The sequence below is a fragment of the Pristiophorus japonicus genome, chromosome 13 (assembly GCF_044704955.1).
Source record: "Pristiophorus japonicus isolate sPriJap1 chromosome 13, sPriJap1.hap1, whole genome shotgun sequence".
NCBI lineage: Eukaryota > Metazoa > Chordata > Chondrichthyes > Pristiophoridae > Pristiophorus > Pristiophorus japonicus.
The window spans coordinates 158,815,543-158,838,516 of NC_091989.1; the positions used below are offsets into that span (position 1 = coordinate 158,815,543).

At 38.3% G+C, this 22,974-nt stretch overlaps 1 protein-coding gene across 6 annotated transcripts in view; it reads left to right on the forward strand.

Moving 5' to 3' along the window:
• The window catches only part of wwp2 (WW domain containing E3 ubiquitin protein ligase 2), a 247,327-nt gene extending 225,755 nt beyond the window's left edge, over positions 1-21,572 (forward strand). For 5 of the 6 annotated variants that reach the window (XM_070898209.1, XM_070898214.1, XM_070898210.1 and 2 more), the window contains 8 exons: positions 2,428-2,587; positions 5,848-5,981; positions 6,294-6,434; positions 7,177-7,297; positions 10,937-11,041; positions 15,940-16,036; positions 16,769-16,841; positions 19,497-21,571. In XM_070898209.1, the coding sequence (XP_070754310.1) occupies positions 2,428-2,587; positions 5,848-5,981; positions 6,294-6,434; positions 7,177-7,297; positions 10,937-11,041; positions 15,940-16,036; positions 16,769-16,841; positions 19,497-19,596 (931 nt within the window). In that variant the 3' untranslated portion in view covers positions 19,597-21,571. Of the gene's footprint in view, positions 1-2,427; positions 2,588-5,847; positions 5,982-6,293; positions 6,435-7,176; positions 7,298-10,936; positions 11,042-15,939; positions 16,037-16,768; positions 16,842-19,496 lie in introns of all 6 variants that reach the window. The other variant, XM_070898213.1, reaches the window with a different exon arrangement.
• The last annotated feature ends 1,402 nt before the right edge of the window (positions 21,573-22,974 follow it).

Consider the following 22,974-nt stretch of genomic DNA (forward strand, 5'->3'; position numbering starts at 1 on the left):
CAGAGTTTGAGATTTCTGGAAACAAGGTCACAGTCCTTGACAGCGATTGTCATTTGAGCATACTGTCCCCTTAATTCTCATTCACTATTGTTTGTTACCCCATTTTAAGTGTTGTATCCTGTTTCTTAAACATAAATTCACAATCAATAAGGTTTTTTTCTGTGCATTTAGTGTTCTGCAGATTTGTGTTAATTCTTGTTAAATGGTGCATTATGGGATCTACCTTGAAATAGTTGGGGGAGGGTAGCTGTTTGACGAGATATTTTACGATGCAACAACTTGAACACTAACTCCAAGCACAATGCAAGAATATTTGGTAAATACCTGTGTCTGATGATATGTTGCAGTGTGATGAAAATAAAACTAATTTTAGTTTTTGCAATATACAATGTACTCCTAACTGATATCAGAAAATTAGTGCTTCTCAAATTTCAGTGTATATTAATGGCCTTAAGATAGATGATATGCATAAGTTTTGAATGCAAAATATGTAAAATATGTGCAATATATTTAGTTTTAGATACAAAAATGTGCACGAAATTCTAGCAGGTGGTTGGCTGCATGAAACCCTTATAAAATCTTCATTAGAAGCTGCAGTATAAAATTAAACAAATATTTTGATGACTCATTGTGGTTGTTTCTGAAATAAAGGAATTTAAAATTTCATAAGGCATGGCCATCAAAAGATCATTTTTGTGCTGACTTCACGATATGTTTTCTATAATGGTGCAGCTTCTAATGTAAACTGGATAAGCTTCTGTTTTGTATTCTGCCTTATATGGGAATATAGATGTTCAATGTTGGTATTCTTTCTTGGTGGATGAAGTGCCTGCACTATTTAGAGTCTCCGTCATCGCTTCCTGCAGCCCCTTTCACTCTTGTGACCTACCAGTGGTTTTACCCTATGGTAGGTTACGTCATGCTGTTCTACCACAGGGTAGAACCACGGACAGGCTGCAGAGAATCTTCCTGCATCAGTGGAAACTACTTGTCTCTGTGCTGAGGTTCTTCCTCCTTCTGTGACTTTTCGTGCTAGTCAAAGTAGCTGAAACTGCATTCTGTTGACAGTTACATGAGGCATATGGATATGTATAACCTGATTCCAGTCAGCCTTTCCCATCTGGAGACCAGATGGGCTGAACAATGTAGTATATCACATTTCTGTCGAATTAAAGATTACAAATGATCATTGTTGCAATCAAAGCAATTTTTAACTTTATGAAAGTTTTCTGGGGGGAAAAAAAGTAATTGTGTTTTCTGCTTCTGGCTCTGCACTCCACCGTAACCAGATTATGTACCTATCACAGACCTAAAGGTGTCCTGTTCCCATGCCTCTGCCAGTACTACTGTATTGGCACTCCGACGGGATACACAAGAGCAGTCGATGCAATCTCTGATCTTCCTTCGCTTACTTTGGGAAAGGGACATAGTGTCCCCAATGGCCTGGCTGAGATTGGAAACTTGAGCATATTGGGGAATTGTGAGGAAATCCTGCACACATGTGGGCCAGTCTATCGGTACACCAATAAAGTCGGTCATCAATATTAAACCTGAACTAATTTCAATACCATTCAGTACAATAGAACCGTGGTGAGTGAAGGAGCCTGAGTTCTAGGGTCAAGTCTAGCACAGACTGACGGGGTGAAAGTTTGCTTTGTCCGTTGGTTGCAAATGCCCTATGTGAAATGAGTTTGGGCACGCAATTCCTTTGAGCATGGAGCCACAGCACAAAACTGGTCCTAATTTGTTGTAAAAGCTGTTTAACTGAGAGAAGCCACAGGGATAAGCAAAATAGAAAATATCACACTGGTTCAATAGGGAGTGTTCTTTTGTGGTAAGGACTCAGGCATATTCTTGAGGCAGAGTGGAAGAAATTTTACTCTGCAGATAAATATGCATGCCTGATCAGGGGGTGCTTGACGCTTCAGTTTTCTAGTGAGCTGTGAAATTGACCATACTGATGGGAGAGGGGGTGAGGTTATAAGCATTTAGTTTAGCTCATTTATTAAGCATTTTCTTTGAGAATAAATTATTTAATTGTATTGCAAATATTTTTAATAATTTTTGAAATGCCTTTACTTAGTTGTATAATTGCACCTGAGTTAAGACAATTGTTAAGAACTGTGATGATAGATTTGGTAGTATATTACCTTGCGATAATTTTTGGGTAGAGAGATGGAGGTGGTGAAGTGAAGCTTTATTTGACTCCCATGGTGGGAAATGGCTGTGCTGCCCATGGTTCAGAAGTTGGAGTCGAGTTTGTCATTTCTTGGCTGCAGAAGGAACAGTGGGATGGTGAAAAATCTGTTTGAAAAATAATTTGCATGGTCTTTGAATAACAAAATGAAAGTTTTGTTTTGATTCTTCACACAACTTAAGTTGTTAAACTTTTAACATTTATTATTTGAGTTTATTATTGTTCCATAGAGAGTGGTTTTTCCTGCTTTCCCATGAAGTTCTCAATCCAATGTACTGCTTGTTTGAATATGCTGGAAAGAACAACTACTGTCTCCAGATAAACCCCGCGTCATCAATCAATCCTGATCACTTGACCTATTTCCGTTTCATTGGAAGGTTCATAGCGATGGTAAGTCTAGTCATTGAAATCTAGAGCATGTAACCACCTGCATTCTAAATACCTACTGCAACTTCCAAAGTACACATGTATTAAACAATGTTTGGGAATTCAGTTTTAGGTCTGGAACCTGTAAATTTTGATATTGTGTAACCGAATTTCTATTTCTGCCAACTGGCAGGTAGGTGTCCCAGGACTAGTAGGAAAAAACAACTTGTGTTTATATAATACCTTTCACAACCTAAGAACATCCCAAAGCATTTCACAACCAATTTAGGTACATTTGAAATGCTGTCGTAATGTAAGGAAATGTGGTAGCCAAGGTTCCCTGTCATTTCTTTTGACCCATTCAAAATACCGCACATGCGCGGTTTATACATTGAAAAGCTGGCTGCACGGATTCCCTAGAGCGCCGTGTGCCCGCACAGCTTAAAAGGAACATTGGTGTAGCTGATTTCCACACAGCGTAGTCCCATAGTGAAATAATTAATGTTTTTGTCATATTGGTTGAGTGATAAATATTGGACAGGATACTGGGAAGACGCCCCTGCTTTTCTTCAGATCGTGCCATGGATTTTTAGGCCCACCTAAGAGGGCCAACTGGGCCTCAGTTTAACATCTCATTCCAAAGACAGCACCATCAACAGTACAGCACCTCCCTCAGTACTGCACTGAAGTGCCAGCATAGATTGTGTGCTCAGGTTCTGGAGTGGGGCTGGAATCCACAGCCATCTGACTTAGAGGTGAGAGAGTTACCACTGAGCAATGGCTCACACTTAAACATGGACCTCCAACACGTGCATTGTGATGGCACTGAAAATGGATGCAAGGATCTCACTCTGCCCTTTCTCTTTCTCCGCCCCCGCCCCTGAAAATATTGACATATTTCCATTTACACTTGAGAAGCAGGCATTTATTTTGTAACCCTCATCTACCTGTCACCATCTCTTTCCTTGCTCTTGCTCGGTCTCACTCTCACTGACTTGCGCTCATTTGCTCTCATATCTATATATATATATATATATATATATTATATATATATATATAATATATATATATTTATACGTGTGTGTGTGTGTAATCATATATGCCTCCTGCAATGGTACAGGAAATGAATGATATATGTACAATGATACTATTCTTGTGGAATAAGGTTCCATGGTTACCCAGCAGTTTATGGACCCAGATACAAAACTGAATCTGTCAAATTTGCAGATTTAAAGATGGTGCAAATTCCTTCAGTAGGAGTGCACTCTGCTTGCTTTCCAAGGTTCACCAATTACATAGCAATTACATGGGATCCAGAGGCACAAAGCAATTTACCATTATAAACCTTTGGATCACTGGCTTGTGAGCTCCATTAGGAATGCAATTGTTTGCTGTCTTAGGCAAAATTGTGTAATCTTAGTAAATGGTGACTCAAGCTGAGTGGCTGGGAGCTGTGGTATAAGTAATCACATTCACAAGAAAGATATTGCTGGGGAGTGGGCCTGTGTAACTTGTGATAGGGTGCTAAGTTATGTGGCCTTGGCAGCTCAAGTCACCTTCTTGGGCAGTCCCTCGAATTGAGGATGACTTGCTTCCACGCCAAAAAGGGATGAGTTCACAAGTGTTTCAATGAAGGACCTAATATTCCAGGTCCCGAACTACATATTGAAGGGTGGAAGATGCCTGTGCTTGGATTTTTTTAACATGTGGTGGCCATTGTACACCAGCCACCACACATTAAACTCAAGTCAAGTCATAACCTGAAGCTAAGAGCCTATTGGCTATTTATTTACAGAACTCCATCTACCTGAAGTTGCATGTTCAGCCATGAACTCATTGAATGGCGGTGCAGGCTAGAAGGGCCGAATGGCCTACTCCTGCACCTATTTTCTATGTTTCTATGTTTCTACCTGCCTTGGTTCCCTAACTCTTAATACTCTTGCCTAACAAAAATCTATCAATCTCAGTTTTGTAATTTTGAATTGACCTCGCCTCAACAGTTTTTTGGGGAGAGAGAGTTCTAGATTTCCACTACTCTTTGTGTGAAGAAGTGCTTTCTGACATCAGCCCCTGAACCGCCTAGTTCTAATTTTAAGGTTATGCCCCCTTGTTTTGGGCTCTCCCACCAGAGGAAACTGTTTCTCACTACCTCCCCTATCAATTCATTTGACCATCATTAAATCACCCTTAATCTTGTATATTCAAGAGAATACAAGTCTAGTCTAGGCAACCTGTCCTCATAATTTAATCCCTTTAGCCCCAATATAATTCTGCTGAATCTGCGCTGCACCCACTCCAAGGCCATTATATCCTTCCTGAGGTGCATTGCCTAGAACTGAATGCAGTACTCCAGATCTAACCAGAGCTCTGTACAGCTGTAACATTACTTACACCCCTTTCTATTCCAGTCCTCCTGATATAAAAACCAACATTTCATTAGCCTTTTTAATTATTATTTGTACCTGTCCACTAGTTTTTAATGATTTGGACCCTAAAATATCTCTGCTCATCCATAATTCCTAGCTTCTTGCCATTTAGAAAATACTCTGATCTATCTTTCTCAGGTCCAAAGTGGATGACCTCCTACTATCTCACATTAAACTCCCATCTGCCACAGTTTTGCCCACTCATTTAATCTCTCAATGTCCCTTTGCAACGTTCTGCTCCCATCTACATTACTGTGCCACGTAAATTAGTCATCAGGACACTTGGATATATGGCTCTCCATTGCTTTTTCCAAGTCATTTATAAATATAGTGAAAAGCTGTGGCCCCAGTGTGGATCCCTGGGGGGGTGGGGGTGGGGGTGCGGGGGGGGGGGACACACACACTACTAATCACATCCTGCCAAATTGAGTACGTACCCATTATCCCTACTCTCAGTCTCCTACCTCCAAACCAATTCCCAATCCAAGCCTCCAATTCCATGTGCTCTCATTTTTGTTAACATCCGGACCTTTATCGAATGCCTCTAGAAATCCCTATAAATAACATCCATTGACACTCCCTTATGTACCACATTTGTTACCTCCTCAGAAAATTCAACTAGGTTCATTAGACATGACTTACTCTTTACAAATCCATTCTGGCTATCTCTATGATCAGCTCATCTTGGATAATAAACTAACCAAAGCCCCTATATGTGGTATTATGGCTTTATCTGGCACAAAGTATTATTGGAAGATATGGAAGCAATTGTTCCTATCTTCAGCCTTCTCAGAACTTCTCTGTAAGCTGTATCATGAAACCTTATTTTGACGGCTTCATTGTTTTGTTTACTTCTAGGCTCTGTATCATGGTAAATTTATTGATACAGGATTCACATTGCCGTTTTATAAACGTATGCTCAATAAAAAACCGACAATGAAGGACTTGGAATCAATTGACCCAGAGTTCTACAATTCTCTATTGTGGATCAAGTAAGTATCTGTTCATGTAAAGCTATATATTCGAACATACAGACCAGTTACAAAACGTGTTGTGGTTGTAAAATCATTCAAGTATGTATTTCAATGTTAATATACAGTTAACCCTCTAGGCTTACTGAAATTGATTTAATTTTGTGTTTCAACTGACTTCTTGGTTGTTGAGGGAAAATACATTTGGAAATGGTTTTGCAGAGGGCATAGTGATGCATAAATTCTTAATTGTTTCTCAGGAAATTAATGCAATATTGAGGACCAGATGGTACAGATCATTGTGCTGAGCTTATGTATTTTTTTCCCTTTTAGGGAGAACAATGTAGAAGAATGTGGCTTGGAACTGTATTTTGCTCAAGATATGGAAATATTGGGGAAGGTTACAACCCATGAGCTGAAGAAAGATGGAGAAAATATTATGGTCATTGAAGAGAATAAGGAGGAGTACATGAGGTTAACAATTCTAAACATTTTTTACGATCTTAATTTAGAAATCAGAAGCCGTGTTTCATTTAATAGCCCACAGTAGGAAAAATGTATACTAATCATATTGTGACAATTATTATTTAATGCTCTTTTTTAATAAACATATTCGATCAGTCAGATTGTTTTACTGTAGGGATGTGGAAGTTTTGATCTATATTGATCGATGTCTAGCTTGTTTCTTGTCTATCACAGTTCCCTGTTAACCTTTAGGTGTCGAACTCAATTTTTAAAAAATTTGTTCCTGAGATGTGGGCATCTCTGGCGCGGCCAGCATTTATTGCCCATCCCTAATTTCCCTTTTTTTGTTTTATGTTTGCTCTCTGTGCCTGTCACAAATGTGATCACCTACCCACATCCACTATTTAAACTTGCTGCCATGTCACAAACATGTTCCTGGTCTGCCCTTCAATAGGTCATACCCAGAATACAACAATCTATTGATATTTTTTTTTTGTTTTTGCGTCAGACAGACTGTAGCTAATCGAAAATGCTACTTTTTATTGCCCCAGATGAACTAAAGAATTCCTGCCGAATAGCAAAATCAGTGAAACAGCTTTTAAATCCCATAAAATAAAAATGTAGTTTTTCAAACCGCTGCCTCAGAAAGACCCATCAGTTGTCAGAGTTTAAAGAGTACATGCATCATCTGCGTCAGTCACTCTCAAATGTTGACAACAATATGCATTCAATTGAAGTTTTTTTCCCTTAGATTGCTGACAGACTGGAGATTCACTCGTGGAGTTGAGGAACAAACCAAAGCTTTCTTGGATGGATTCAATGAGGTGGTGCCATTAGAATGGCTGCGGTATTTTGATGAAAAAGAACTAGAGGTAAACGCCTGTATTGCAGTCTGCGTACAAAATGTGATGCAAGATATATACAATTGAGAACAGTGGGAAAACTAGTTGATCCCATCTCTCGGGCAAACTGATGAGAATGGAAACATTTTAAAAACATTCTATGATGAACAAGTTTTAAGGAAACCACTCAAAATCTATAGGGCTGCATTTCTCTTTTCACCAATGAGCTTCCAATATGACGTAGTTTTAACACAAAGAAGCTTAACTTACTGATTCTTTTATTTCCATCGATTATTATAATTGAAGATTGAAACATTGCCTGATATTTTGATTTCTCTCTGAGTCGACAGTGGTCTCTTATCTACAAGAACTTTTTATTGTACAGGACACTAGCTAGTAAGTCAAGATAGGGTGGAGCCTGGAGTAAGAGGTGTTACTGTTGGTTGGAATAGTCAGAGACACGATCAGCTGTGTCTTCGAACAGTTGAAAGAGACAAGATTTTCTTTGTCCCATTAAAAGACATGGAGGGGAAAAATGATGTAATTCAGCCACTGCACTGTGAACTGAAGGACTGAAGTTGTTTGATCTGAAGGAAGTTGATGAATGTGAGTAAAATCATCCACAAAAAAATGAAATAAATTGGCTGATGGGGGGAGGAGATTATTGATATGAAGAGTGGGAATGAGGAGGAGCCCCTGTTTTAATGGAAAAAGAGCCAGAGGATAAACCACTAAGCACAAGAAAAATGGAACAATCTGAGAGGCAATTCTCAAGGTGTGGGCATAGTATGTGTGGGAGGTCATATAATGGCAACTTGTTTAGAGGTGCATGGTGCCAGACTTGCCAAAGGCTTCAGAATGTCCACGGTAATGTTGGATGATTCATCTATGTGCTCAAGCAGAGTTCCAGAAATGCTTAACGTGTGAATAAGATCACCAGTAGAATAACCGTACCGAAAAACATACTGACATAAAGGAATAAGAAGTCTGTAGCCTTTGGTATTGGCCCAATAGATGGAAATGGTGCTGTTCCTGTAAATTTATATATATATTGGAGGGGGGGAGGGTATGTGCTAATTAAGCATGTCCACTGATACATCATGGGTAACTAGTCTCTCAGAACCAGCTTGATTCCCTTAGAATGCCGGGAAGCAGTTTGAGGAGTTTTCCCATGAGCCTTTTACCTAGACCAGGCGTTATCATTACTAGGAGTTGAATAGGGTGATGGGTAAGGTTGCACTAGCTAATGGAATGGGTGTGCTTTGATGGGGGTCTGTTGCTCTTTTCTCACTTTTCTTTTTGTATGTTCATCTGGATTAGGTCAGAACTTTCAAGATGATGGATAACTTGAAAGTTAATAGCAGCTTCCATAACTTTAGAAAGTACCAGTGTAAGGGTGATTAGTTTGAAGGGTAAGGAAGATCAGCTTTCTTAAGGTTTAACATTAAATCTTGGGCTTCAATTTCTCAATAATTGAGTGCGCTACCTACTGACCTTTCACTTGAGGACTGCATTCGTGTTGTATCATCATATCTTGAGTGCAGCTGGGAGTCTTTACTGTTGGAATAGTTGCTAATTCTTTTGGAATCTAGTGTAGCATTCCTGCACTATAAACACACAAAGCACTACAATTGATTGATATCTTGAATTGTATCTTGATAAAGCCATCATTTTAAATGTACACTCTTAATTTTAACAATTCCAGAGATAAGAATTTGGTCAATTTTAGTTTCTTCTCCATAGAAAATTGAGGTCATAGAAACACTTATTGTAACCCATTATTAAGTAGTGTACTTGTTAAATCAAGTATACAGCTGGTAATATATAAAAAGGTTTATTTATTTCATTTAATTAGGATTACTTTTTATTGTAAACTCCCGCTCTCAACCATGTTCAGTCTATATTCATTAACATTAAAATTGGAGTTGCTTTTCTGTGAACTATAGAAAAAGATTTGCAGACGTGGTACAAATTTAAAACTTTTCTGTGCAGCATTATTGCATCCATCCCAGCAGGAATAGCCTGGAACTTACTGCACCTGATATTACACCCATTCCCATACCCATTCTGCCACTGTCTATTTACACCCAAATGTCCTGCCAATCTCATTAATATACACCATAAAATTGTGTACACAAGCGAAAATTAGCATAAACAGTCGGGCCCTCAAGAAAATCATCAAACTCAAACCATGAATTCCTTTTTTAATTATGAAAATGAAAGTTTTGAGCCATCTAGCTATCATTAGCTGCAGCATGTTTAAGAACATGAAATCGTGGAAGCTTTTCAATGTGACATACAGATGCCATCAAAAGATATTCAAAGAAACAGAAATACAGTGCAGGACTCGGTGAGGATAAATAAAAATAAATCGCTCAAAAACTAGCATGAAAACTCCAAGAAATGACTTTACTTGATGTGCCTAAAAGTCTGGGCTTAATTTTACACCCATATTGAACCAGTGTAATGCTGGAAATTCGCAAGCACAGGTCTTTAGGCTGAGATCAGAGCCATTATAATGAACCACAATGCTTTCGGGGGCAGGGATCAATCTATGAACGTAAAAGAACGAGGAAATTCAGGCGTAGCGTAACACACTTGCGCCCAAGTTTCCTCTATCTTTTATGCCGGGTATTTGCTTTACACCCCACGTGTCTCTGGGTGCAAATACACAGGAAATTCCAGCCCACTGTCCTCAATTGCAATGCAGTTCAGATCTGTGCTTGTTTCAAATGTATAATGATGCACATAGGGCATGCATCTTCCTGCTTCCATTTCTTTTATCGAGTTCTTTATACGAAATGGTTTGTTACAACCAAACAGCAAGGTTTCTTTATAATGTTTCCCTCTTTGTCCCTCTGTTTCTTTTGTCTTAATTTTCAAACATACATGTTCAATACTTCTAACCCCTGTAACACCAACCTATCCCACCTATAACATTCACCTTTTTCACTTTCCCCTAAACCTCTAGTTTAGTTTTAATCCCTTCTTCTACCTTTTAGGATTTGCCCTAATTTATCTTTGGTTCCACCCTTCCATTTACTGCATATACAAAATTCTTCCAAATCCCATCACATCTACCTCTCCCTCCTACTCCTAAACAAGAGGTCTGTCTTTACTTCCTTCCATATTGTGTTCCAAGCACACTCCTACATAGCAACCCATTTTTAATCTATAGGCTATACTTCTCCACAGAGCCGATTCTAATAATATATTACTAATTCGGTAATTGGTTGAATTCAGTCATTCTGCTCTTATTTTTAACTCTCCCTTCAAAAGCAACTTCAAAGTATTTGCGCATCAATCAGGATTTTTATATCTATTTTGTAATCCATTATTTCCTTTCTTTTCTTATACTTTCCAAAACTACTATAGTACGAGCCTGGTGTGTGACCTTTGAATCACCAGCACTTCATGTCCTGCATCGCTTTGTATGGCATTTTGCCACCAAATATACATGATGGATAAGCTTATATTGTGTTATCTTCAATATAAAATAAAAATGTTAGTAATTTTGTGCTAAATAAAAACTACAGAAAGGCTCAAAGCATTAAAAGTGCATAAAATTCCAGGTGGTACAGTTATAGGCAACTATGGTTCAAAGAATACTATAACTTTGATCATGTTCAACCAGAGATGGCAATCAAATAATTACTCATTTATTTACAGTTAATGCTGTGTGGAATGCAAGAAATTGACCTAACTGATTGGCAGAAGAACACCATCTATCGCCATTACACTAAGAACAGCAAGTCAATACAATGGTTCTGGCAGGTGGGTAACCCAGTCAATTCGATAGGTAAAAGGAAAAATCAGGTCGAGGATTCATTTTGTTTGTTTCATAGCTGCTGCCTTCAGTCTGCTTTGGAATGGTATCCGTAGCAAGCTACCAAACATTACTTATCCACTTGTCACTGACGACAATTAGAGGATTAAGGCAACCGCAACCACATTCCTTCGTAGTGGAGCAGGATTGAATGCAAATTTGTAATGCTAGCAAGAGCTAGGTTAGGCAGTACTTTGAAACAAATTGTAAATAGTAAGCTGATTAAATGTAAAAATTTGATTGTCTTTCATTACTTTGCTTTTTTTCTAAGAGCATCTGATGGAATATTAAATTAAAAAATCTTTTTATGAGCCATGTCACTAGCATTTAACCATTTTTAAATCAGGAGCAGCAAAATAGAGAGGAAATATTTCCTCTCTACACTATGTACAACACATTTAACCAGTTTATAAGGAACTTGTTTACCATTTCACTATCCAGAGCACAAAAGTAAATCTTCCTTTAGAGTAATGTAGATGTAATATATTTGGATTTTTAAAAGGCCTTAGAGTACCTTAGACTCGTAACTAAAGTCAGAGAATGTGGAGTCATGGGACTGATAGCAAAATGAATATAAAACAGAAAACAGAGGGGTTAAGGGTAGCTACTCAAACTGGAAAACGGTGGGAAGTGGTGTTCAACAGGGATTGGTGCCGGGACCACTGTTGTTCACAATTTATATTGGTGATTTGGACTGGGGAATCAGAACTACAGTTTAAAAATTTGCGGACAATGCCAAATTAGGAGGGCTGTAGTTAACACAAAGGAAGAACGGGACAAAATAGTAGAAGACATTAATAAACTAGCAGAATAGGCAAGCAATTGGCAAATGAATTTCAATATAGATAAGCGTGAGATAGTACATTTTGGTTAGAAGAATAAAGAGGTCATATACTGCATGGATAATAAGTGTCTAAATGGGGTAGAGGAGCAAAGTTATCTAGGGGTACAGATACACAAATCACTAAAAGTAGCAACGCAGGTTGATAAGGCCATAAAAAAAGAAAACTTAGCACTGGGTTAATTTCTAGACGGATAGAATTAAAAAGCAAAGAGGTTATGTTAAACTTGTTTCGAATCTTAGATAGACCACACTGTGCACAGTTCTGGTTTCCATATTATAAAAAGGGTAAAGAGGCATTGAAGAAGATGCCAAAAAGATTCAGAAGGATGGTACCAGAATTGAGCGGATGTACTCACCAGGAAAGGCTGAACACGCTGGGGCTCTTTTCTCTAGAAAAGAGAACATAAGAAATAGGAGCAGGAGTAGGCCATGTGGCCTTACGAGCCTGTTCCGCCATTTAATACAATCATGGCTGATCCGACCATGGACTCAGGTCCACTTCCCTGTCCGCTCCCCATAACCCCATAACCCCATATTCCCTTATCGGTTAAGAAACTGTCTATCTCTGTCTTAAATTTATTCAATTGACCCAGTTTCCACAGCTCTCTGAGGCAGCGAATTCCACAGATGTACAATCCTCCGAGAGAAGAAATTCCCCCTCATCTCAGTTTTAAATGGGCGGCCCTTTATTCTAAGATTGTGCCCCTAGTTCTAGTCTTCCCTATCAATGGAAACATCCTCTCTGCATCCAACTTGTCAAGCCCCCTCATAATCTTATACGTTTCGATAAGATCACTGAAGGATGACCTGAGGGAGGCCTTTAAAATTCTGAAAGGGTTTGATAAGATAGATGTCGAGAAAATGTTTCCAATTGTGGGGGGAGTCTATAAATATAAGATAGTCATTAATAAATTCACAAGGGAATTCAGAAGAAACTTAGAAAGTGGTCAGAATGTGGAAGTCGCTACCCCAGGGAGTGGTTGAGGTGACTAGCATAGATGCATTTTAGGGGAAGCTAGATAAGCACATGAGGGAGAAAGGAATAGAGGGTTATGCTGATAAGGTTGGATGAAGAGGGGTAGAAGGGGGCTTGGGTGTTGCACAGCCACCGACATAGACCAGTTGGCCGAATGGTCTGTTTCTGTGCTGTAGAGTCAATGTAACTCAATGTAAATGGTCAGCTATTTGTTTTGGTTTGAGTTGAAATTTATTTTTCTCTCTACCCCATTATGTCACTTATTATTGAAATAGTCCTGTAAATTCAAAATCAACTCATAAAAATCTCAGAGTTAAAATGTGAAGATTTCCCAAAAGGAAGAAACTGACTTTGCGGATTGCATTTGTTGAGGCAGAATATTAGATAGCTGTCATATTTAGGAAAGGCTTGTAATTAGTGGTTTTAGCTGTAAAAATAAATACAGCTAAACTGCTGTGAAGACCTTGCACAGACAGAGTGACTGTTTTGTGCACAAACTGAAGAGCCCACAAGTACAGAGTAAAGCCAGCTCTACGATTTCTCAATTTATACAAGTGATGATTATTCATTTTGGTTGTGTTTTTTGAAGTACAGCCAAGCCACACACCATCCTGAAAAATAAATAAATGGATAATAGCATTCTTTATTTATAAATGACACTCATTTTACAACGTAACAGGATGTAACCAAGGTATTTTATTGCTGCAAATGTATTATGCATTATGAAAACTGTAATTATGGAAATCAAACATACAGTGGGGGGAAATAAGGATCAAAATTCCAAAGCAATTGCTTAATTATGTTGCACCACATCTTATGGCTCGAATTTGCATTTACAGCTTTGTGGTTTGTTGTGCCAAAGCCCAGCTGCTTTGCTGTTTGAGCAATATGTCTACTAAAATAGAATCACAAAACTCAACAACCTACTGATTCTTTGAGGGCTTCTCCTACTTTAGTTCAAAGCAATAGAAGACTACTCTCTTCAGTGAGTCTTACTCTGCCTTGCTCTGAAACCCTGATTCATTGATTTGCAAATTTATATTATGCTTTTCATGATCTCAGGACATCCCAACACTCCATTGCCAATGAAATATCTTTGGAATGCAATAACTAAAGAAATTGTTACAACATTCATATCTGGTAGGTTGGGGACATAATTCTGATTGCAACTGGTTTTTAAACTTGTGCATTGCAACTGGATTAAAATGACTGTCACCAATCCAAAGCTAGAGAAAATTGCCCACTTTTCCCTGAATAATGTTTAGGAGTTTGGAGCCATGGCTGATTATTTTGCAACCCCTCCCAGACCCAAGGCACTGAGTCCGATTTTAGCATCCTAAATTGTACCCTGCAGGAGATCAGCTAACTCGCACAAACTGGTAATTGAATGTGGGAACTTTCTGGTCTGTATGGCTTTGAACTATACTGGGCAGTGCCTTCAGCCAGTAGAGTTTCAGAGCAGTCCATCATTTGGTTTCATTGCCATGATTTTTTTTTTGTTGTAACGCCCCTATTTAAAAAAGGAGGCAGACAAAAAGCAGGAAACTATAGACCAGTAGCCTAACATCTGTGGTTGGGAAAATGTTGGAGTCCATTATTAAAGAAGCAGTAGCAGGACATTTGGAAAAACATAATTCAGTCAGGCAGAGTCAGCATTGATTTATGAAGGGGAAGTCATGTTTGACAAATTTGCTGGAATTCTTTGAGGATGTAACGAACAGGGTGGATTAAGGGGAACCAGTGGATGTGGTGTATTTGGACTTCCAGAAGGCATTTGACAAGGTGCCACATAAAAGGTTACTGCACAAGATAAAAGTTCACGGAGTTGGGGTAATATATTAGCATGGATAGCGGATTGGCTAACTAACAGAAAATAAAGAGTCGGGATAAATGGTTCATTCTCAGGTTGGCAATCAGTAACTAGTAGGGTGCCATAGGGATCAGTGCTGGGACCCCAACTATTTACAATCTATATTAATGACTTGGAAGAAGGGACCGAGTGTAACGTAGCCAAGTTTGCTGACAATACAAAGATGGGAGGAAAAGCAATGTGTGAGGAGGCCACACAAAATCTGCCAAAAGGACATAGACAGGCTTATGTGAGCAGGCAAAAATTTGGCAGATGGAGTATAATGTTGGAAAATGTGAGGTTATGCACTTTGGCAGAAAAAAAATCAAAGAGCAAGTTATTATTTAAATGAAGAAAAATTACAAAGTGCTGCGGTACAGCAGGAACTGGGGGTACTTGTGCATGAAACACAAAAGGTTAGTATGCAGGTACAGCAAGTGATCAGGAAGGCTAATGGAATCTTGGCCTTTTTTGCAAAGGGGATGGAGTATAAAAGCAAGGAAGTCTTGCTACAGTTATACAAGGTATTGGTGAGACCACACCTGGTATACTGCGTACAGTTTTGGCTTCCATATTTAAGAAAGGATATACTTGCTTTGGAGGCAGTTCAGAGAAGGTTCACTAGGTTGATTCCGGAGATGAGGGGGTTGACTTATGAGGAAAGGTTGAGTAGGTTGGGCCTCTACTCAACATATAAGATTATGAGGGGGCTGGATAAGGTGGATGGATGCAGAGAGAATGTTTCCACTGATGGGAGAGACTAGAACTAGAGGGCATAATCTTAGAATAAGGGGCTGCCCATTTAAAACTGAGTAGGAATTTCTTCTCTCTGGTTGTAAATCTGTGAAATTCGCTGCCTCAGAGAGCTGTGGAAGCTGGATCATTGAATAAATTTGAACAGAGATAGACAGCTTCTTAACCAATAAGGGGTTATGGGAAGCGGGCAGGGAAGTGGACCTGAGTCCATGATCGGATCAGCCATGATCGTATTAAATGGTGGATCAGGCTCGATGGGCCGTATGGCCTACTCCTGCTTCTATTTTTTATGTTCTTATGTAAAGACAGCGGCCCTTTAAGGAAAGGAATTGCAGTGACCTAATTTGAGATGATGTTAACACAGGTAACATGCCATTTATGAGCATTGTCACCTCATGCCCTTGTTTTATTCTGTAATCAGGTTGTAAAAGAAATGGACAACGAGAAGCGAATCAGGTTATTGCAGTTTGTCACTGGCACGTGTCGTCTGCCTGTTGGGGGCTTTGCAGAGTTAATAGGTAAGAAATTATTTTCCAAGGCTTTTGGGACATTTTATTTCAGTTTTTCTGCTTTTACTTTATACTACCAACAGGTTTTCAAATAACATTTTTCACAAAGGCCCTCAATTAAGATTCTAACATTTTGACTTTTAATCTCAAACCTTTTTTGACAGCAAGACATTTAATGCTCTCTGGCTTCATTTGATCACTGATGATCATCTCAGGCTAACACAGCAACTGATCTGCTGCCACTGCCACTTAGAAAGTGGCTGCTAAGTGGTGCACGATGATGGCCAGGACCCCCTAACCCCCTTAACCCCCACCCCCCAGCCAGCTCTCTCTCTCTCTCTTGAAAGTAACTCCTCTGCTCAGTGCAAAGTGACACGGCTGAGAACAGGAGCCTGGCACCATGGGAATTGGAGGAGCAATAGGTCCTTCCACCATTCTGTGTGCTGGTGATCCATACGCTTCCATTTTTTATTTTTAAAACTACAAGAAGATCCTCATTTGATTAAGTATCGTTGAAGTATACTTTCCAGTCGTTCAGCTTTTAAATGAGGTTCTCACCACTTTTTTTTGTATGCTTTCATGTGGCCTCAGGTGTTCAGATTTGAATCCCAGAACACAGTACACAAAGTTGAGCGAGATTTAGTTGGAAATCAAGCAGGGAGGATGGATCTCTGATATCCAAATATTGAAACATATTGAGCTAATTACATTTTATTCAAACAATCTGAATTTTATTTACAGGGAGCAATGGCCCACAGAAATTCTGCATTGATAAGGTTGGAAAGGATACTTGGCTTCCAAGAAGTCACACTTGGTAAGTAACAATGAATTAACCTGTTCTTTTAAAAGAAAAAATATTGAAAATTGTTTTTATGGGTGAAAAGCTTCTCTGAAGATGCACTTTCTGAAATCAGTGCAATTTATTTGGTCAGCTAGACTGCAATATAAGCAGTCCGTTTGTTATATCCTTTAGTCAACATTCACATCTGTTTTTTAACCCCTTGGTTAGTTATAGTGCAAATCAGCAATACAGTAATGTACATGGTGACAGTGGTTTGTTATTGGTACTTTTTTTTCGACACAGGCATCCCTATATCCCTCAGCCATAATCAACAGTTTAATAGTTGTCCTATCTTATGTCTGCCCACTAAAAGAATATAGAACCTCTTAAATGACAAGGGAATAAGGGGTTATGGAGAGCGGGCAGGGACGTGGACCTGAGTCCATGATCGGATCAACCATGATCGTATTAAATGGTGGAGCAGGCTCGAGGGGCCGTATGGCCTTCTCCTGCTCCTATTTCTTATGTTCTTATGTTCTTAGATTACAACAACATCTTCTAGCATTTATACAAAGTGTCTTTAACCTAGGGAAATGTTCAAGAAGTGTAATCAGTCAAACATTGACTCTGAGCCAAAGAAAGCGATATTAGGAGGGGTGACTAATAGCTTGGTCAAAGAGGTTGGATTTAAGGAGAAAGGTGGAGAAGAAGAGAGGTTTTGGGAGGAATACTGGAGCTTAGGACCTAAACAGCTGAAGGCAGGGCCGCCGATGGTGGGGTGAAGGGAGTGGAGGATGCACTTGAGGCTGGAGTTGGAGGAACGCAGAGTTTTTGAGGATTGCAAGGTTGCAGAGATGGGGAGGTACATTGGAAAACGGGACCCAATGTCGGTCAGAGAGCACAGGGGTGATGGGTGAGTGGAACTTGGTGTGAGATAGGATACGGGCAGCATAGCTTTGGAGCTGAAGTTTATGAAGATTTGAGGATGGGAGGCTGGCCAGGAGAGCATTGGAATAGTCATGTCTAGAGGTGGCAAAGGCAAGAATGAGGGTTTCAGCAGGAGGTGGGCGATGTTGCGAAAGTGGCAGTGGACAGTCTTTGTGATGGAGAGGATATAGGGTGGAAAGCTCAGCGTAGTGTGCCAAGGTTGCAAACAGTTGGCGTGGGAACTCTGATTAATTTTCCACTCCCTTGCTCAGGGACTCCAAGGGCAATTTTAGCACTTTGGCCACTGCTTTAGTTAAGATCAATGAACTCAGCACAAAGCATGGATTAAAAATAAATACTACAGTCTATAGAAAGTTGTATGAGTCCCATTGTTCGGGAATATTTATAGCAAGTGCAGGTGATTGTACTAAGTTACATATGGAATGTGGGCGGTTGTTATTTCAGGCAAATGTATGCCAGTTTACCTTTAACTCTCCCTTGCATACGTTTGGTTTGTTCTGATGTATAGCTGTAGCACAGCACTTTGTTCTGTTACCAGAGACCAATACACACAGCGAATGGAAAACTTTTAACAGTGATCATTGGCATGTTCTCAAAATCTAAACCCAAAGCAAGCAATTCCCTGCATGTAGTGAGTCTTATGTTTTAATAAAGTATTGCTAAAAAGTGATGATTTAATTGAGTGTGTGATGTTGGGTTCATTCCCTTTCCCCCCGCCCAATTTTCTAAATGTTTTTATTAATCATTTTACTGGTGGCTCTTCCAAAGGAGGCCATTGTCCTAGTTGGACAGTCTCACAAGTTTTCAACTCATTTGCTGTAATGCCAAAGGAAGACCTAATATTACAGTAATAATGTATAGAAACAGCTTTATTCCTGTAATGTTAACTTACTACACAGCCACTTAAAATACAATTTTAAAATTAATAAATAAACATTTTAATTCTACTTGTCTATTTCCCTTATTATTCTCACACAATCTTTTTTCCTACCGTCCTAAATTAAGAGTTAATGAAAACATCTGTTACATTTCTTTTTCTTTCTTCTGGCTCCTACCATTTTTGAGCTGGAAACAACTTTCACAAATCTGTGTTTCCATTGGATGAAAACTGGCTTTAAAGGCTAAGTGATAGTTCAGAATTTAAAAGTGCATCAAAGGCAGCAGGGGCTCTGCTAAATATATTTGTTACTGGCCCACAGCCCAACAGTTTCCAAATGGGTAAACTCATCTGTGGGACAACCACGTTTGCCTCCCACAAAATCCATACAGCGTTGTCCTCTCTTTCCTATTTTGTTATTGACAATGTATCTGAGCAGATAGCCCATTGTTAATAATTCCAGTGTTTATGACTATCTGAACTGCTCATTTTTCTTCTCCTTTACTTCCTCCATTTCCTCCTGTCCCCAGGCCTGTAATGTTAAATTCAGTCATTACAATTATAGCTGAAATGCTGAAAATAATTGCAATTTCACTGCACCTGAGCTTCATGGCTCTGGGTTACATCATGACAAACTCTGAAGGTACTGTCCTGTTTACTAAGGCATGCTTTATTCTTACTCTGTTCCCATCTCAGTCGTGTGGTAGAGAAGGGGTCATTTTATAGGCAGATTGATCCAGGGAATCAATTAGCTGCAAACAGTCATGCTTTGGGAAAGGGGGATTTTTGGAATTATTTTTAAAAACACAGCAAGATATTGAAGTATGATTGGTGCATATGATTGTTGATGTGGGCTTTTACAGCTTCAATCGCCTGGATCTCCCCCCTTACAAAAGTTATGATCAGCTAAAGGAGAAGCTACTGTATGCCATTGAAGAGACAGAAGGCTTTGGTCAAGAGTAATAGGTTTTTTCAGTGTACTTACAGCCAGCTACAGAGAGAAGACATCAAACAAAGCAACCTTGCTGAGCTTTCAGAAGACGGTGCCTACCATAAGGAACTTTTAGCTTCATTTTGACTCCATATATCCCTTTTAATTGGTCTCCATGCAGCATAACATATTTTTCTCATTGTGTTACCATTCAACAGGTTTTATAAATAATAATGCACCATGTTATTTTTCAAAATTGAAATTTAAGTTGTAATTTTTTCTGCTTCTATCATAGGTTTATATTAAAGAACTTCTTTGTTCTTTAATATATCATCCTCTCTTTTTGATAATTTATTGTTGCAATAATCTTTTAACTGACAGTTCTAAGTCAGACCAAGTCCACAGGGGCCACTGATTGAATAAATTCAACATTATGAAAGGAATGTGAAACTAATCAGAATGAGTAAATGATAATGCAACTTCAATTATTTCAAAGTGAATGTAAAGCACTTCTGGATAGCAATTACAGTTGTGATTTTGTAACGGTTGCAGTCATGTTGAAATATTTTGTTAACAAGAGCATGTTTAACTGTGAGAAAATGCTCAAAATAAAACAAAGTGACAGGTTTGTAATTTGCTTTAGTGATCATCGATAAAACATGAATACCAGCAACAGACATTGTATTTCTGATACAGATGTTAGAAAATGTGCTATTATAATATCCTTATCCTTGTGGCTTCAGCAATTATCCAACATTGCTGCCTTTTAAAACATCTGTATTTTAAATTGTAATACAGAAGCAGTATGTAGGATTGAATAATAATTTCTCACTTAAAATTTCACTAGTTAACAAAAGTGCTACATCGCTTTCATTTTCAGGAATGAAATGTGAGATTTCAGACAGAAGCGAAGACTAATTTAACTGTTTTGCCAAGCATTATCATAAAATCATATTAGGTAGTGAAACTTCGAATCAGTGGCTTTTCAAAATTAGACTTCATTACAAGCAGTAAATACAGTGGCTAAGTGAGGTTATTGAGATAACTTTGAGATTAGAGTCATTCTTTGCTAAAGCTCTCAATGTTTAATCTTCATTTCCAAACATGCGTGTAACGTGTTGGCTGTGGTGTCAAAAGGTAAAACTCAGCAAACGTTATGCCTAATTTTTCTAAAGTAATAGTATTTTATGAATATATTTAAAAATTCAGCTAATAAAAGGTTGGCTTAGTTTTACCTTTTGTGTTGCCCTAGCTCTACTAGATTAATAACTTTGCACCCTTTGATAGAGAAATGTTAAGTATTTTACTTAATTATATCTATTGTATAATCAAAGAAAGCAGGATAAAATCCCTTGTAAACAAGACATTATTTTTTTCAAAATAGAGAAAACATTGTGTATAAAAATTGTATATTTGTCTTTCTGGAATAATCATTGAAATTTTATGGAAATGTTTTAAGTGAATGTAATAGCTGATGTTTGTTGCAAATATGTGGTAAAAGATTTGTGCTTTTTTAACTACAGAAATGAAGCATGGTGTATAATAAGTCACTGTGCTGAGGCTGTAAGCTTGTTATTGACTGACTTTCAGGAGATAATGATTTATGAAATGAGAGGTTCACATAAAATTTCCCAGTTTTTGTTGTGGATTAAGTTTGAATTTTCAGCACCCATTGTGTTTTTGTTGATTATTTTTGAGACCCGATAAATTGAGCGTTGTTAAATAATTGAAGCATTTTCAAAAATAAAAGTTAATTAACTAGATTTAGAATATTGCCAAGTAAAGTCAATTTTGAGGGAAGAATTACAGTTTGGAATATTAATAAAAATGAGGATTTGAACACTTACTGCATACAAAGAATTCAAAACTTATTCTGATATTTTATTGTGTATCCATGCAAAATCTCTCTGCGTCCAATAGCATGTTATTTTTGCATAGTACAGTCGACACTACTTAGTGTAAACATTTTATGTTCTATCTCTTTGTCAATATTTTTTCCAGTTTATCGTTCCTCGTTCCAGTCTCATTCCCAAAAACTTAGCTTTTTTCCAATTTATTGCATTGTTTTTTATCTTCTTTATGTCTTTCTCAATCATTGTCTCAATCATTGTCTTATTATGTTGTGATTGCAATTGCCTTCTGCATTTATTTAAAAAAAATTCGAAAAGGGAATAATGCCAGAGGACTGACGAAGAGCTAATATGATTCCAATATTTAAAAAGGGAGCTAGAACAAATCCAGGGAACTATAGACCAGTTAGCTTAACATTGGCAGTAGGAAAGGTAATGGAATATTTACTCAAAGATGTAATAGAAAAACAACTAGAAACTGAAAATGTAATAAAGAATAGTCCAAACAGATTTCAAAGGGGAAGGTCATGCTTGACCAACCTTATTAAATTCTTTGAAGAAGTAACAGAAAGGGTAGATAAGGGTGATGCAGTAGATGTAATATATTTGGAACTTCAGAAGGCCTTCCATATAAGGTACTGCATAGTAGACTCATGACTAAGGTCAGAGCATATGGAATCAGGAAAATAAAAGTCTAAATGAGATAGAGGAGCAAAGGGATCTACGAGTACAGATTTACAAATCATTAAAAGTAGTAACGCAGGTTACTACAAGGCCATATCAATACTAACAAAGCCCCGCGGTTCATTTCTAGAGGAATAGAATAGCAAAGCAGAGAGGTTATTTTAAACTTTTATAGAACCTTGGTTAGACCACACCTGGAGTACTGTGCACAGTTCTAGCCTTCATATTATAAAAAAGATATAGAGGAACTGGAGAAGGTGCAAAAAAGAGTTGCATGGATGATAGCAGAACTGAGAGGTTATAATCATCAGGAAAGACTGAAAGATTGGGGTTTTCTCTTAAAGGAGAAGGCTGAGGGGGGGTGACCTAATAGAGGTCTTTAAAATTATATGAAGGGGTTTGATAGGGTAGACATAGAGAAGATGCTTCCACTTGTGGGGAATCCAAAACTAAGGGTTATAAAATATAAGAAAGTCTCTAATAAATCCAACAAGGAATTCAGGAGATTTGTCTTTACCCAAACAGTGGAACTTGTTACCACATGGAGTAGTTGAGGCAAATAGCATCGATACATTTAAGGGGAAGTTAGCTAAACACACGAGGAAGAATGTAGCAGAAGGATCTGCTGACGGATGATTGAAGGAGGGTGGGAGGAAGTTCGTGCGGAGCATTAACACTGGCATGGACCAGTTGGGCCAAATGGCCCCGTGTCTGTGCTGTAAATTCTAAATGCCCAGTTAGTTCCTAATTTATCAATAAATGTGTATATGTTTTCAATTTCATTTCAAGTTTAAATTTCTGGCTCATTCAATAAATTATTTAAAAATCTGTAGGACCTATTTCTTTAGTATGTAGAACCACCATCATTCAGATAAT